General features: G+C 37.2%; 1 protein-coding gene across 1 annotated transcript in view; it reads right to left on the bottom strand.

The window, feature by feature from the left end:
• The window catches only part of LOC139709402 (guanylate cyclase soluble subunit beta-1-like), a gene marked incomplete at its 3' end in the record, with an annotated part of 114,977 nt that overhangs the window by 11,804 nt on the left and 86,264 nt on the right, over positions 1-16,909 (bottom strand). Inside the window, exons 3-4 of the mRNA XM_071621369.1 lie at positions 12,900-12,973; positions 880-974 (exon numbers count right to left, since the gene is read on the bottom strand). Coding sequence (XP_071477470.1) covers positions 880-974; positions 12,900-12,973 — 169 coding nt within the window. The remainder of the gene's footprint in view (positions 1-879; positions 975-12,899; positions 12,974-16,909) is intronic.

The following is a 16,909-nucleotide window of genomic DNA, read 5'->3' as shown; positions in this document are numbered from 1 at the left end:
CCCTCGAAATAGGGTAAACCATCAATTGTTTTCAATATCTCTCCATTTAGAAGGAAATACGTGGGAATTTCCGGTTTTGGCGGCCATTTTGGCGGCCATCTTGAATATCTCAAAATCCTCAAGGATGCAAGAGTTGCATCATCCAGATTCGGATTCAGCACCCCCGAAATAAGGTAAAACCATCAAAAAACAATTGGGTGGACGGTAAAACAAGGTTAGGTCCAAAAAGTGGTTTTGGCACCCAGACTAAAAAGTGTGGAGTGCGATTAAGTGCTCTAGTGAAGGTGACAAGCCATTTGTCAGAGTCACCCGATTATGTTAACGGCATTCAAGACGCAAATTGTGACATGTTACATGTTAGGAATACTAATAATTATGTTGTAACAATATTGAGGAGTTAGATTTTAATAGTTTGGGTTTACTTGTTTCTTCTATTAAGGCATCGAGACAAAAGATATGTACATGATATGTTAAAACATTGTTGAGAAGTTAGATTTTCAGGATTTAGGTTTATCTTAACTTGTGTTTCAGAACGTGTTCTTAAATGTGTGCTGATCATTGTTACTTTATATGAGATTTGTTATGTGATCAGCACCATTCATCAACACCCAACACGTGATTAAACGGGGTCATCCAACGAGACCGACAACCGCACGAGCCATACAGCCCACGAGTCAGACATCGAAAAAATAAACCATGAGCCATATAGCCCTTGAGTTCGACACAAGGCAAATAAGGCCCATGAGTTCGACACTAGGTAAAAACAGCCAACGAATTCGACATTGCAACACAAGCACAATTCTATAAATGTACAATAATGATGACATGATTATCATTATTCTATAAGTGTCACCAAAATAAAGATACTGGAGATCTTACCTGCCACTTCGCTGGCAGCCTTGACCAATTTGAGTGTTATTGCATCTGTGTAGGTAGTGTGTGAGATGAAACTATCGTCCACTCCAGCCTGAGTTCTGTGGGGGGGGGGGGGGGGGGTGACAGGGAGAGATAAGGAGAGACAATTTGAATGTCATGTTTATGAAATTAGGAATATGGACCATATAATGTTTCACATGCTTGACATAGTTGAAGAGGGTCATGGCATTTCCTGCATCCAACACACACTGTTAAAGCATTTCATTATAATCACGTGAATCACATCCAACTAAATCTATAAAATCAGTAATGACCAACTTCTATGCCCGTTATAAATCAATAACGTTGACTGCCTAACGTTTTGACATTTATTTGGGTGCACTTCACGAGACCGACACCCACGAGTCACATAGCCCACGAGCCATACAGCTCACAAGTCATACAGCCCATGAGTTATACAGCTCACAGTCATACAGCCCATTAGTTCGACACTAAGCTATTAAAGGCCAACGAGACCGACACATTAAGCTCCGTGTTATATCTGTCGAACTCGTGGGCTGCTTCCGCCTAGTGTCGAACTCATGGGCTGTATGACTCGTGAGCCGTATGACTCATGGACCTATTTTCAATGTCGAACTCGTGGGCTGTATGACTCGTGGGAGTTGGTCTAATGGGATGAACCCTATTTATTTCACCAGTCAGTGCCCTCTGGTTATCCAGTTTCATACTTATCAATACACATGTACAATTCTTTTCTTATTCGTGTATTATTTGCTTTATTAGTATTTGTTTGTGGATTATTTCTGTTTTTTCAATATTCATTATATATCTTACATTGTTATTTGTCTTAAGTTTGTTATTCCAGAAACGGAAAATGGACTAAGTCCCGGGAAAAGTCTAAGCTATTATGGAGAGGTAAAATTCCATCTTTGTTTCTCCTCTACTTATTGTTGTTTTTTTATTTTATGTGTGCCTTTTTTTTCTTTTTGTTGGTTTGGCTTTTTGTTGTTTGTTGTTGTTCTTTTGTCTCAGAGCAATGCGTTTCCCTTTCAGTTTGGAAGAAGAGCACATGAGGTGAATCTAAAAGGGACACATAGATCAATCCTATCGAATGTCTGTCAAATGAATTACTTCTGGGAGCATTTTGGTCTCCAAAGTGTTAGCTTTTCTAAATTCTAGCTGTTCCTAATATTTCAGGTGCAAGCTCGGATTTCATACCATAGCAACAGGGCGACAGCGAGAAGCCCGTGTTTTTCCTTTTTGCCCTTGTCAATCTTTTTTTTTTTTTCTTCTTCGTTTTCAATTCTGAGATGGGCACTGTGATTTGTGCATCAATGTTGCTTTCTTTACAATTTGTCAGACATCACGAGCAAGATTGATGTAAGATATCAAGGATTCTCTTGACATGCATAGCGGGCTCAAATCCCCCCCCCCCAAACAAAAAATAATGAATAGTGGAATACTAGTAAAACCAAGGCGAAATGATGGATAATAACTATTATAAACACACAACACAGACATGCACACACAATGATTATGTGTTTTGGACGACTGGGTGACTGGTATGAACCGTACTGAAATAAGGAAATGGATTAGAATCAACGCACAGAAAACGTGCGTTGACTTGTACTTCTTCCATAGCGTGTTGTTGTTGTTATTTTCAATCCTCTTACATTGATTTATCTAGTCCACAAGAGACACTTGAGTAAGCGGATATAATCTGATATAACACTCAACTTTGTTACAAATCGCATGTGGATTCATTATTGTTAAGGTTGGGGTTTTTTTTCTCTCTTTGTAATGATGTGTTTGATTATGGTCCCTCCATTCATTCATTTATTTCTGATTTCATCTCATTTTTTTTCATTTGCCAGAATTGTTTAGTCTTCAGCAGATTTTTTTTACATCAGTTTAATTGCCATATTATTTTCCTCTGTTCTGTGTTATGTCAAATAAGAAATTTTTTATAGTTTGAATAATTTTACTGATACGAAACCAGTGTTTTACATAATACATTACAATAGTATATTTTCGATGAATGTATATTGATTTTTTCTTTTTGATAGAGACTAAAGGGTATTTTTATTTTTAATGACGAAAAATAATAATGTGTGATTATGATAAGGATAATTTCAGGGAATAAGAAGAGGTTGAAGGAGTGAAAGTGAAGACGAGGATGGTAATGTTTATAAGGAGGGGTAAAAGAGAAGATGGAGGAAAAGAAGATGAGTAGATGAAAAGAAAGTTGTTTTTTTAGTAAGGTTATTTATCAAACAAAAGAGATTATTTATGCAAATAAGAACAGAGATGTGAATAATTGTATTTTTTGTTTGTTGATGGTAAAGGTCAATTTTATTGTGCAATAGTTAATATTTCTAATGTATGTTTATATATTTGAATGTATTCATGATGATCTTTGTAAAATGTCCGCAATTCAGCCTCCTGGCTGCAAGAGATGTTATCTAATTAATAAATACCTTTCAATCTATACAAAATTAGGATTCTGCGGACAGTGCCGGTTTATATGGAAATGTCATAAAGCTTTAAGATTAAAACGAATGGAATATTTTACTGAATGATTACTATACAGTGGTCAAATCAATTTCATCTGCTGCTGGGGGAAGTAGGCTTTCTCCCTTGGATATAAATTCATACATATATATATAAAGACCGAGCGCAGTGTTGGATTTCTCAGAGGTGAAAAAATAATAGGGTGGAACATATTTAGCTAGAGCTAAAAAGATTACCCCGTTCCCTTCCTTTTTTTTTGTTGTTGTTAGTGATCCACGTTTTTAATAGATATACCTCTGGCTATAAATGTCTTTTCTCCCTCTTGATATATATATATATATATATATATATATATATATATATTCACTCCTCTGAATAATATCTTGCTTTCATATATTTATATATCAATATATCAATATATATATATATATATATATATATATAAATATATATGTATATATATATATATATATATATATATATATATGTAAATATATATATATACATGTATATATATATATATATATAACACATATTATATAATAACAAAATTCATATTCAGTTGTGTGTTTGTGTGCATGTGATTATTAGTGATGCCATCAGCATGCACTATTCAGGCAATATCTGTTTAAATGTGAGGAATAGCGCTTTAGGAATGAAACCATGGTTTTACAGTGTATTTGTCTTGATTTGATTTATTGTATGATATTTCATCATCAGGTAAGCTCAATGACGATTTCATGTTTTAGCCACCAATGCAGGTTATATTCATGATTACAAAGATAAACAGTAGCGATGAGGGGCAAAACAGAGTGATCCAATCAACATTCAGAGGGTACAAGCCTATAATCCTGCTGAAAAGAACACAGTGATTCACAATGTGTTCACATAGTCGACTTTGTGAAAACGCTCGAATATAATAGTGTGAAGATGATTTCACACTGGTGTGGTTTTTCACAGAAAGTTCACATAGTAATTTTGTGTTTCACACTGTGAATTGATCACTCACAATGTGTTCACAATGTCAAAACACTATAATTTGTGACCCTGCACCTCAAAACAAACAAAAAGTCGCCAGATATGAATTTTTAGTTAAGACCATATTCTGAAAGAGCAGACTTTAAGCTTTAAAATGATGTATAACTCAAATCAAATGGACTCTCTTAACCTATCTAAATATTGGAAAGAAAGCACAAACTCAGGAAAAGTGTGAACTGAGAAAAGAGGCTCTGAAGTACAGTGTCTATTCAAGCGCTTAATCTTTACCAAACCGTGCTGGCTGTGCGATGAATGGGACAAAAAACAGGAAGTAAACCACCAGATTAACAACAATGAAGGGATTATCAAATTAAATTGAAATTAAGCATGCCTCATTATCACATTCTGTCCATAATTAATGCCAACTTTCAAAGCAGTAGCACTATCCTTTCAAAAGTTATTAGAGTTGAAAGTGAAGAGTGTGGACAAGGTTTTTCAGAAATGAAAAAGGGATTCTAAAGACACACCTAATCACACTATTCTACCAAAAATGTTCGAGATAAGCTGCTACAAAAACACACTTTCCTGCCCGTTTTATGATACCAAATTTTAGCATAATGTAAAAGAAGACCCGCTCTTTCAGAAAATATGAAAAAGTCAAGTTCAGCTAGGTGTACCCATTTCACTTATTTTCAGTCCTCACGCTTAATCAGTGTGTGCGACTTTATGTTCGTTTTGAGGTGCACGGTCACATTTAACAGTGTGAAGAGATTTCACAGTGTGTTTCACACTGTGTTTCACACTGTGGGACACTGTTCTTTCTATGATGTGCTTGCGGCCTTTAAAACAAGAAAGCAGAAAAAGCAAAGTCGTGTGACATTACAGTATCGCTTTAACTAGCTGTAACAAAAGTCCATGCATGATTATTAGGTAAGCGTAAACCATACTTCTAAAATGTGGTTGACTGTATAACTTTGCAGCGATTGGTATTTCGTTAGATGAAAAAAACGGAACCAAAAGGAAAGAAAAAGAAACACGTTTGAACTAATGCAATGGAGAATTAAATCATAACATTTTTTTTTCAGATATAAACATTCTATTAAGGTCCATTTAGATTTTTATATCACAGCTAATTACACAATTGACTGTCATACGAGGTTTTGTTGGAATGGTGTTGTGCTCGTTTACATTACAGCATGTGCCACCTTGGTATAACATGGTATGGCGTGTCTACTGGTAATTGTGTTCGTTTTCTTTGGCATTATGCCCGGCGGCACCGCTAATGCTTTCTAAAACACGTTCATTTGATGCAACTCTTTCTTCAACCTGTCGGCTACTAACCTCCACAAAACGATGTGGTAATACACGCATTCTTGGCTTATACACCCACATACCCGCAGAGATTCAAACGCAGAAAGCTTATCGTGGACAAATATGAGATGGTCGCGTGCGAGCAGTAAATGAGTGCATCTATTGTTTAATTCATGTTGCCCTTGAAAAACGACAAAAAGAGGAAAATGTCGCCCACGTATTATCGAGTTAATTTTGAATGGAGCCGACGTAGAAAACTGCGTTCTCAATTAACGGTCTTAATGGCAATCCGCCAATTCCGCACGATATTGCATCCGCGTTGGCTGTCGTTTTAAATACAAACACTAATCAAAGGCAAATAAGTATCAGTCAGGACAGGTCGGGGCCATTTTCATATATTTTGTCTCATCCACACACTGTACTGGTTAAATGCAGCTATTCAGAAAGCATTATGCCACGATGTCAACCGATGCAGGATTGTATATAGGCCTACTTAATTTCCCGCGCCTTGCATACGATACTAGCCCTTCCTGCAGTCCTGTCTATCACTGTAAACATGATGACTGTCAAAAAAGTGAATATCGTTGGATTTAAGTGCTGTGTCACATAACAATATTGTTGTCTCGTCAATCGTCTTTGAACAAATTTTCTACAGAAATCGACAGGCTCACTAATTGTCCTTTATACTCTCACAACAAACATACAGAGATGTCAAATTCCTCAGCAATATGCACATTGCAAAGGTATCATGCCCTTTGCACGCATAGTACAAACGTAATACTGTGCAATTTCCTTTGAAAATATACAAAATGGCAAGTCATTATAATCTATTGACATGTTTTCACTGAGTCCTCCACATCCATACGTATGCATTAAATTTAGGCGCTACTTCGCTTTAAGCAATATTGTTTACAAAGGTTTCACCCACTTCATAAATCAAAGTTGTACACATGCTTAATGTTAAACAAAATGTTGTATCAAATATATTTTTGTACACTCTGTTATCAGTTTGTTTATCGCCTGGTTACGTTGCCATTTATTACTGTTAACATATATTATGAAATAAATGCAAAACAGTATTTACAGAAAAAAAAACCCGAACCCGTAATAGAATACAAAGGTAACATGAGCAACAAACAACAGAATTCAAAGGAACATTCCAGACGATTTTCATAATTTCACATCATGTATAGTACATAAATCGACAACTCCGTGTATATATTTCTGGAATTTATTGTGGTTCTTAAGCATAGAAACAATACTCTGAAAAACCTTAAACAAATTACAATGAACAAGGATGATGACATAGGAGGCTCACATATTTAAGAAATGTAGCAGTGTAATTCCATTACAGTACCGCTTGCTTACGAGTTCACCTGTGTATAATCTATGCATGCCTTTTTCTTTTGTTCTGCTTCCTTGAGCCCCAACTCATGCATTGTTATTGTGACTCTGCCATGTCATCATCCTTGTTCATGGCAATTTGTTCTAATTTTTGAAAATATTTTCATTCTTCATCCCGATTATCACAAATTCTGAAACTCTGTCCTCAGTATAACTAATCTATAGTTGTTCAAATGTAAAAATCTGAAAATCATCCGGAGGTCTCCTTTAATGACTACAATTACTGTCTTATAAACTTATACGCCCGCCACGACATTTCTAAACCTCAGTGATTTCTGTTCTACATTCTTACGTTGTCGACATGCATGCAATTAATACATAAACTACAAATGTGATCTGACAACTACTAGTAAATGCCAAACATTTACACGTTCAAAAATATATTCAAATCCTTTTCTCTCTCATACACACACTAGCTCTCTCCTCTCATCTGAATTGAGAAGCAGTTCATGCAAAGTTCTACTGTGTAGAAGCTGGATCTACGTCAATCTACTAGTATCTATATACGTACGGCTCCCTCTCTCTATCTTCCAATGTACGTATATGAGCTTGCTTCCAAAAGGCGCTAAATCCATTGAAAAAATGATGGATTTAGCACCTTTTGGAAGCAAGCTCCTATAGTTCAGTTCAGTTCTGTTCATTTTTTTCTCCATCGCAACATAATCAATAACATTATATAATATATATTATATATATATATATATATATATATATATATATATATGTGTGTGTGTGTGTGTGTGTGTGTGTGTGTGTGTGTGTTATTCAATCAGCCAATCACATACAACACTGACATGGAAAACGCAGGGATGAATATGTCTTGACTCAATCGGTACGGAACACAGAAACCTTACAGCAAGAGTAAGTTATTGCACTATAAATTATGATGTCATGATTGGCGATGTGTACTTTGCTGGACTCCGGACGGTGATTTCGGGGCAAACAGGTCTGGAGGTCGATAACGGTGACAAAACTAATATTATTTTCAATTTAAAAGTGCAAATACCCGTACGCATCCAGACACATTTACAAACTCACACAATACACACACACACACACACACACACACACACACACACACACACGCACACACTCTCACACAGGGCGTAGACATACACATCATTGCTTCTGTTGTTGCCATGGAAATGATGGAGAGCGCATTTTGTTCTCCAGGTCAAACAAATTAGCTCGCGTGAAGGGCAGACCTGTCATGGGCAACGCGTGTTTGGCATTCCACAAGTGTGTTCGTGCTTTCCCGCTTTTCTAAATTTTTATTGGCGATCAATAAACTTTATTTTCCTCCTACGCGGATTGGAAAAGTGAAATGAATAGATCGATTAGTGAAAAGATGTCCGAGGACGGTTCTATGATTGCACTTTCCAACAGTTAGCTTGATGAAAGGACTTTTGCATGTCCTAAGACCATTCGACAAAACATTACGCATAGCTCGCAAAGTGAATTTAGCACACTCATGAATCTCGCTGTACTTGTGTGTGTGTGTGAGTCGTATAAGGCCTTGCGAGGGAAAACTTGCACCATTCGATAAGGATTGATTTCACATCATCTGAAGATGAAGACATACCGATCAATGCCATACGATATTTGTAATGATTTACGCTGAAAAGTCGAAGGTATTCACAATGGATGTCTTAAAAGAAAATACACCAAAACAGAAAGAAGAACAAAAGCTTACTGAAATGCACAGGTCTTAATGACAATGGATAATATGTCTCTGAAAGTAATAAAGAACGGGAAATTTACCCGTGTTAGCATCCCCATAATAATCCGGTATTTTTCTAAATCATATTAATTGATCGCCAAAACAAAATGATTCTATCAAAAACACTGTCGTCAAATGTCAGTTTTTGACCATAAGTCCCAAATAGATAGATGTATTTATAAAGGATTAATGAACCTTCTTTTTAAGATGAATACAACATACTTATAAAAAACATCAATATGGATTTAGCCAGAACCGATCAACAGAAGCAGCAATGTCACGACTTCTTGACGACATAAATCTGGCCATAAAAGAAAAAAAGATTCTGCGTTAATCGCATTTACTTGAATGTTACATTTCATTTTATAAAACAAGTGCGTTATTACTGTATGAGGGGGCAAGGACAAGCTTTATCACAAATCAACATATGAAATATGAAATAAATAATATATAAAGTCCCACCAAATCTCCAAGATATAAAGTTCGGATCACCACAAGGATCTATTCTTGGATCTCTCATTATCTTTTCATGAATATCAATGACTTAAAATATTCAATATAATCTAAATTATATATAATTTGCAGATGAGTGTTTTTGGTGAAGGCTCAGATCGTAACGGCTTATTTCATGATAAAATTGTTCAGTTTTCTTTAGAGCATAAGGAGGTGGATGTCAGCAAATAAATCTACTTTAGATATTGATATATTGACACATCATTTTGAACAATGTTGAACAATAAGACATCGTAAAATTTACAGTAATTGTAGAACTTAATCTACAGAGACAAGGAAATGAGTTTAAATCGTATACTTCATTTTTTTTTTGGTGGGGTAAAGATTAAAATCTGTCTTGGAACAACCCCATTATGGCCGCTACGCACTTAATTTTCCCTACAAAAAAAGAGAAATTCATCATTCGTTTGTTTCATCCCACATAAAACATTGCAGCAATATTTGGGCCTTTACAGCAGAGAAAATCTTGAACGTATTCATGAATTACAGAAAATCATACGTTTAATAATCAGAAGACTCCATTAAATTCTTAGTCTTTCAGAACGAAAAATCGAATCGTTTTAAAATTATTTTCCATTGAGAGTGCCATCTTCATGTTTGAATTTTTGTAAAATTCATAATTATGACACTAGAAATGCCCAAAATACACATTTTACAGCAACATAATCTTCTCTTTTTTTTTCAATGACTCTATTCCTTGAAACACTTTTTCTGACATCAACCAAAAACAGTATACGACTTTACGTCATATTGAAAGAAAATTCCTCTGGATAAAATGAACCCAAAGTTATTTCCAATTTCCAACACTATGAGAAATAAACTAGCAATGAATAATGAAAATTACAATAGAAGACTACGGAGCGTCAAATTAGAGAAACTCGGTTTCTTGAATTTGACGGATTAATAACGATTGGTAGGTCTATATACCACAGGCATGCTGTCCGAGTTTTCTAACGATTGTTTCTTTGTCATCTTCCAGTGCAAAGGCGTCAGAAATGTCGGTTGTTCACATTTCATCGAGCGACGTCTTGCATTCCCATAGCAAAAATATGTTTGGCCCCTTGAAAAGAATCGGCCGGTCGTCTTCAGTAATATCGACCGAGAGTGGACAAAATTAAAAGAGAAGGGGAAGGGGTGGGGAAGCTGGCTACTTGTGGGCACCATTGTGACTGAAACGTGTTTTATTATTGGGGATTTTGTTTTTCGGGGCATGGTGTATATAGTACCATACAACATTAACAAGTTGGAGGAGGTGCGCGCGTTCTGTGAAAAATCGTTTGGAATATGAGCGCAAGAAGCTATTCCCCTCTCGACAGGGAAAGAGAGAGGGAGGGAGGGATAGAGGGAATGGGGTAGAGGGTGATAGGGTTAAAGTTTCCACTGCAAGTATACATCTAATGCGATACATCTTATCCGTACTATATATACTTTTTGATCTGGGGTAGATAGGAGAATTTCATAGTTTTGACCATAGTGAATATGATATATCACCCGTATAAGCATCTACGATGCTAAATTTAGTGTTTCAGCAAGTTCAATCACGTTGAAATCTGACAACTGGTCTTTAAGAGAAGGAAATGGACGTGTAATCGGATGTTTGCATATAGCGCCGACGCATATTGGACAACGCAAGAATGAAGAGCAAAATGTGCGATTGCGATATAGCTAATCTGAACACGGCTGCTCTGTGATTCAAGGCGCAGGCATGAAAGCTTTCAGAGCCAACATACAACTGAATTAAGGGCGGCCAGTGATACGTCTCATCCCCCAATCTCAAAGCAGGCTCAATCATAATATTGTGCTGATCGAGGACGCCATTTGTACAGGGATTATGCGAAACTCTGGCGACATATTACATTCGTTGCCATGTGCGGCGGGTCGTCCCAGGTATTTATGACAACTATTGGCGTGTTTACTAAGCCGGTCGGCCCGCACCTCCTCATTTTGATGGCAGCGTGGCGACAAGCTGGGATACCTACAGGACAGGAAGAGACGCCACAGAAAGGCAGATGGATAGATAGAAAGAAAGATAGGCAGAGATAGAGGGACTGATAGATAAAGAAGGAGAAAAAAAGGGGGAGAGGAGAATGTTTAAAGTAAAATAAAACACAAGGAGAAACGGGTGAAAGGGAAGAAGAAGAGGAGGCTGAAGAAAGGTGATCCGAAACTTGTGTGACATGAAATGTGACCCCCATCTACCTTTGGCGAAAATTTGGTCCCAAAAGGGTGCCTAATTTCCGGTTTACTGGTGGAGGATCTGAACGAAAACGACGGCAGGTCCCCTTGAAGGGTCGGTACACACACGCCAATGAGTCGATGGGGGCAATCGCTGCGAATTTTATCTACCAATTTCTCATTCGATTCAGTTCCCACAGGCGAAAGTGATTTGCAGAACGTCGTTATAGTTGTTACACGCGCGCGCGCGCACACACACACACACACATACACACACACATACTTAAAAAGGAGAGAGACAAGAAGGAAAAAGAGATTTAGACATGAAGAGAGAAAGAGAGGAAAGATTATACATGAAGAGATATAGGAAGAGAGAGGGAGATATATTGTAATATAGACAAGCAAGCGAGAGGGCAAAATATTGAGAGAGAGAGGGGGAGAGAGGTCATGTAATAGCTACATAGTCAGATACCGACAAAGATAAACAGAGACAGAGAAAGAAGAAAAAAAATAATAAGGAAAAAACGAGCAAAGCAGTCGAGCTTATGTGTCTCATATTCTGTTGATTCTGGGCTCTGTTACATTATCTGCCTCAACGGGTATAATTCGACGCCCTCAACGCCCTAAAGCACGATCAAGTTGAGCATCGTTTACTTGGCTTTTCGCAGACCTGTTGACAACCACACTTTACGAAAATAAACTAAGGAGCTTTGATGCGGATCTGCAGGGTGTCTAATCATCCCTGATGATACCGCCTATTACATGTGCGCGCAGAGTATGAATTGAGCAAATAACGCACGACTCCTGCGTCCATACTATTATAAAATCCAAATCTTGTTGAGCACTGCTATAGACAACAGCACGTCGGTCGGATTTGTTCATAGCTAAAAACAAATCAACGAAAAAAGACAACCGATTGCGTTCAAATGACAATGATCATCAGGAATATTTGAGTTGACAGTAACATTTTTTTATGCGACTTTCATTGCTTTGCTTTTTTTGTCTTACACCAAGAAGCATTTTGTTTGGTGCACACTGAAGAAAAATAAGCACAATCGACACAAATTACCAATAGGTACTTATGGGAATACCCCGTTGTTTTCTCCAATATACAAAATTTAATACTCCTGCAATCAATGACAATGTTATTTCTTTGATCTTCATAGTGCCTACAGTAAATAAAGCGAAACATAAGATGGAACACCCTACACTGTACCTTATGTTCGTCCTGTGTCTACAGTGCAATATAGGAAACTACGAATTACATCGATGCAGTTCTTTCTAACTCTAAATTTGACTCATGTATTAATACTCTACTGTGTCTTCTGAAAATTAAGTCCATTCTAGACTAGCAACAGCAACGATCATCCAGAATTTAATCAGTGGTTGTTGATTGTTTGAGATCACTTACTTGATTTTCTGCCATGTCTCTTCTCCGAATTTCTCCGTCACCAGAGCCTTTACGCATATATTGATGAAACCATACTGTGGAGAGAAGGAAAAACGACGAGGAAAATTTATTATCATGAGCATAAAGCAAGGGGGGGGGGGGGTAATCTCTCGACGTTTAGAGATGAACAAATAAATCTCTTTTATACCTCATTCTTCAAATCTTTTATGACATTTTCATAACCTTACTTACCTTTGCCATTGTCATTGGTTCCAATCCTTTATCTCCTCATATTAACGATGTGATCCTAAAGAGTTTATACATTTCGTTCACTTATTGTATTTTGCATTTCACATGCGTATTATACGCGTGCATGATATAACGGGATACGTTATTTTGGATTGAGATAAAGACAGAAATTAAATGAAAAACGGCTGTAGCGACATTGTGTCAACGGTTGATATTTCTGTCCCAAAAGATGAATTACCACCTCCCCCTCCCCCCGCAATGATGTATATTTATCAATTTTGTCACTCATTCACTTATTGAATTATTTAAGCCAGCAGAAATGCACAACAGGTCTTGCTTTTTATTTCTTCTTTTACATATACTGAAATGAGATACGATTCAATTAACAGTCATGATAAATGTAGCTCATTGACAAAATTATGGTCACAATAACGATAACTCTCCGTCCACGAAAATAAAGCCTCATCTTGTCTCATTATAACAAGAAATTTCAGTACCAAGACAAAGACAATAAGTGATAACGTTTGCTGTTTGCTGCGGAAATAAAACACACATTCAAGTCGAGTAATTAGAACTTGATTGATATGTAATGATGAGTTGGGATGTAAAATTGAGAAGGAGAGGCACCATGGTTATCAAGCAGGCCTATTTCAAAAGAGAATCAAACACCGGTAATAAGCTAAAGGATGACAACATCCATTAAAAATTCAAAATATTCAGTCCCAAAAATCAATTAAAAGAAACAAAGAAAAGACCCGTTCAAAAATGAAAAAAAAAAGTGGTGATCTACTTCGCATCCTCGCTACAAAACGGTTGCCTGCTCTACAAAGGGTCACTCTGAGCACAGTGCCCTAAATACCGCATTAGAGTCCGTTAGATAGCGCAGTGAAATTAGCTCGTCAAGTTCGTGATTATGCACCTAGGGAGATGGACGCAGATGACCGGATATACCGTCCGCGCACTTGACCGTTTGTGTTTCCCGACACACTATCCTTCATACAAGAGTTCTTGGAATAAAACAACCCCATCCCCACCCTATCCCTCCCCCCCCCCCAAAAAAAAAGGAAAACCTCTCTGTCCCTCTCTTTCTCTCTCTCTCTCTTCCACTTTCTTAAACATCAGAACGTCTTTACAATGGTCATTGCAAACAGACAACGGCACACCCACACTGACACACATACATACACACAAACAGATTGATTCATCCCCCGCCTCCCTCCCCTATACTTACAAAGTCCCTCTTCCTTTCTTCCTCACCCTCCTCTCTAGCTATTATCCATCTCAGGGGCGGATCCAGGAATTTTGTAAAAAAAAAGGGGGGGGGCGCAACTAATATTTCTGGTGCCACTTCCGGGTCTCATTTCATTGTTTTTCTTTTTATTTCTTTTGTTTTTAACGATAAATAAAGGGGGGCGTGCGCCTCTTGCGCCCCCCTCTGGATTCGCCACTGTATCTCTCTATTTAGTCCTATATGTCTCCCTATTCTTCAACACACCAACCCCCATTGATTTCGACAGTTATTAATAACCAATAACTATGTTAATGTGCAAGAGAAGAAGAAGAAAAAAAACCCAACCTAATGCAGTGTGGTACTACGTGTGATTTGAAATCAAGCGTATAGGGCTGAATGCGTTAACAATTAATGTGTTTGCACGCCCTCTCTGTTAGGTCTCATATCGGAAACATACTTCTCGGTAGTGTTACGTAACTCCCTGTCTTCCAAACACATTATTGCTCTTCGGCAAACATCGAGTTTCACATCCGACATCTGTCGATATAATTTTAGTCCTGCAAATAACTACTCGTTATTCAAACAGAAGAGCATAACCGCATGCGTGTATAGACGCTGCAAACTAAGGGCAGTGTGTGTGTATGTGAGTGTTGTAGAGAGTAGCGTATTACATTGTAATCGCAAAAAAATGTTATTTATGATAATTACCAAAAGAAGACGTTCAGGGTCCGTATCTTAGCAATATAAAGGCAAGTTCTGTACTTGCTTTCTTTTGTTTCAATCTTAGTTGTAACACTTCCCTGGATGGATAGAAAGAAAGAAAGAAAGATAGATAGATAGGTGGATAGATAAATAGATAGATGAATAGATAGATAGATAGATAGATAGATAAATAAACAAATAAATAAATAAATAAATGAATAGATAGATAGATAGATAAAGATAGATAGACAGATAGATAGATAGATAAATAGATAGATAGATAGACAGATAGATGAATAGATAGATAGATAAATAGATACATACACACATTACATACATACATACATACATACATACATAGAAAGATAAATAGATACATACATATGCATACATATTATAGATAAATAGATAGATAGATACATAAATACATACATACATACATACATACATACATACATACATACATACAGATAGATAGACAGAAAGATAGATATTGGTTTATTTCATCAAAAGGAAAGTACATAGCAGCCAAGAGGCTACTATGTGTTTAGTGTTGTTCAGCATCGCGTTGTCAATGTATGGTATATATTATAGGAGTTGTACCACGAGATGTAATGCGCAAATGCGTTCTTTTTGAAAACATGGATCAAGATTCCTTCAAACCTATCGGTATAACTACCTGTAATTAGAGCTAGTCAAGGTAGCTAGCTACACGCAAGCAAAAATGAGCCGCTTTGAATAAAAAGGCAATAATATGTGAATATGCGTGCTGGTAATTAAATGCCACGCGTCTCATAACAGAACCGATAATAATCAGCGTGCATATTGCTTCAAAACACAGGAGCGTACTCTAGATTCGGAAACACTGAGCTAGCATTTCGTGCAACCCGGCACTAGAAAAAGAATTTAAAAAAAAACCTACGTGAGATATTTCTCAGATGCGGTAATTATTGATGATGAGAAGGACAAAGATTAAAGGTTCAGCCCACTAACCTTCATTTCTGACGGGAAAAAAAGTAAGGGGGTGGAGGAGATCTAATACAGTCATTTCGATTTGTATTAGTGTGGTGGAGAATCTTTTAGTTTTCATTACGTGCGTAGGCAGAGTGCGCGCTTTTGGTTCGGCGCGACAACGAAAATGAATCTTTTTCACACTTGGCAGAAGCTGTGTCAGCCGTGAATTATTACTCACTTAACAGTTTGAGGTCTGTATACAATTTCAAGACCGCCGAAGCCTTGGCGGGTCAGGTATCCAGAGTTCTGGCCTATTAATTACCACCTGAGCGTCCCTGCCAGCTATTAAGCCACGAGACGAGTTTCAGTCGCGGGAAAAGTGGATTTGTGCGATGTGGGTCGAATAATAGTTGAGCATGCCTTCGCGTGGATATCGGATCAACACTAATGTAGGCAGCTATGTGCTCCAATATCCAGTATTACCCATTGGATATTTAAAAGACTCAAAACGAAAAGAAATACTAACAAACGTCGGGATGGAGACATCCTTGATGAAATCATTGAAATGAGAGTGACAGTTCAAGTGTCAATTAAAGTGAATCTGACATTACGTCCAGGTGATTAAATGGCTACCTAATGCCTAATAATATTCGCCTTTCCTCAACACATTATCATTATTATTTGCGAGCATTTCGCACTGACCGTGGATAATGACGCCACACAATAGCTCCATTTCGAAGGCCACACTAATAGGGTCCTACACCACTGGATTTAAGTGGATCATTGTGTCTCGCTGGGGAGTTTGCCATTGGCAGGCATAGATTCTATTAAAAGATTTAAAAAGATAGAAGTGTCAAACCAACAACTTTACAGGCTATGATGACAGAAAACGTCC

The sequence above is a fragment of the Diadema antillarum genome, unplaced genomic scaffold (genome assembly GCF_040938485.1).
Source record: "Diadema antillarum isolate AM-2024a unplaced genomic scaffold, OU_Dant_1.0 seq00001431_RagTag, whole genome shotgun sequence".
NCBI lineage: Eukaryota > Metazoa > Echinodermata > Echinoidea > Diadematoida > Diadematidae > Diadema > Diadema antillarum.
The sequence above is the reverse complement of the archived record's forward strand: the minus strand, read 5'-3'. Positions and strand labels throughout refer to the sequence as shown.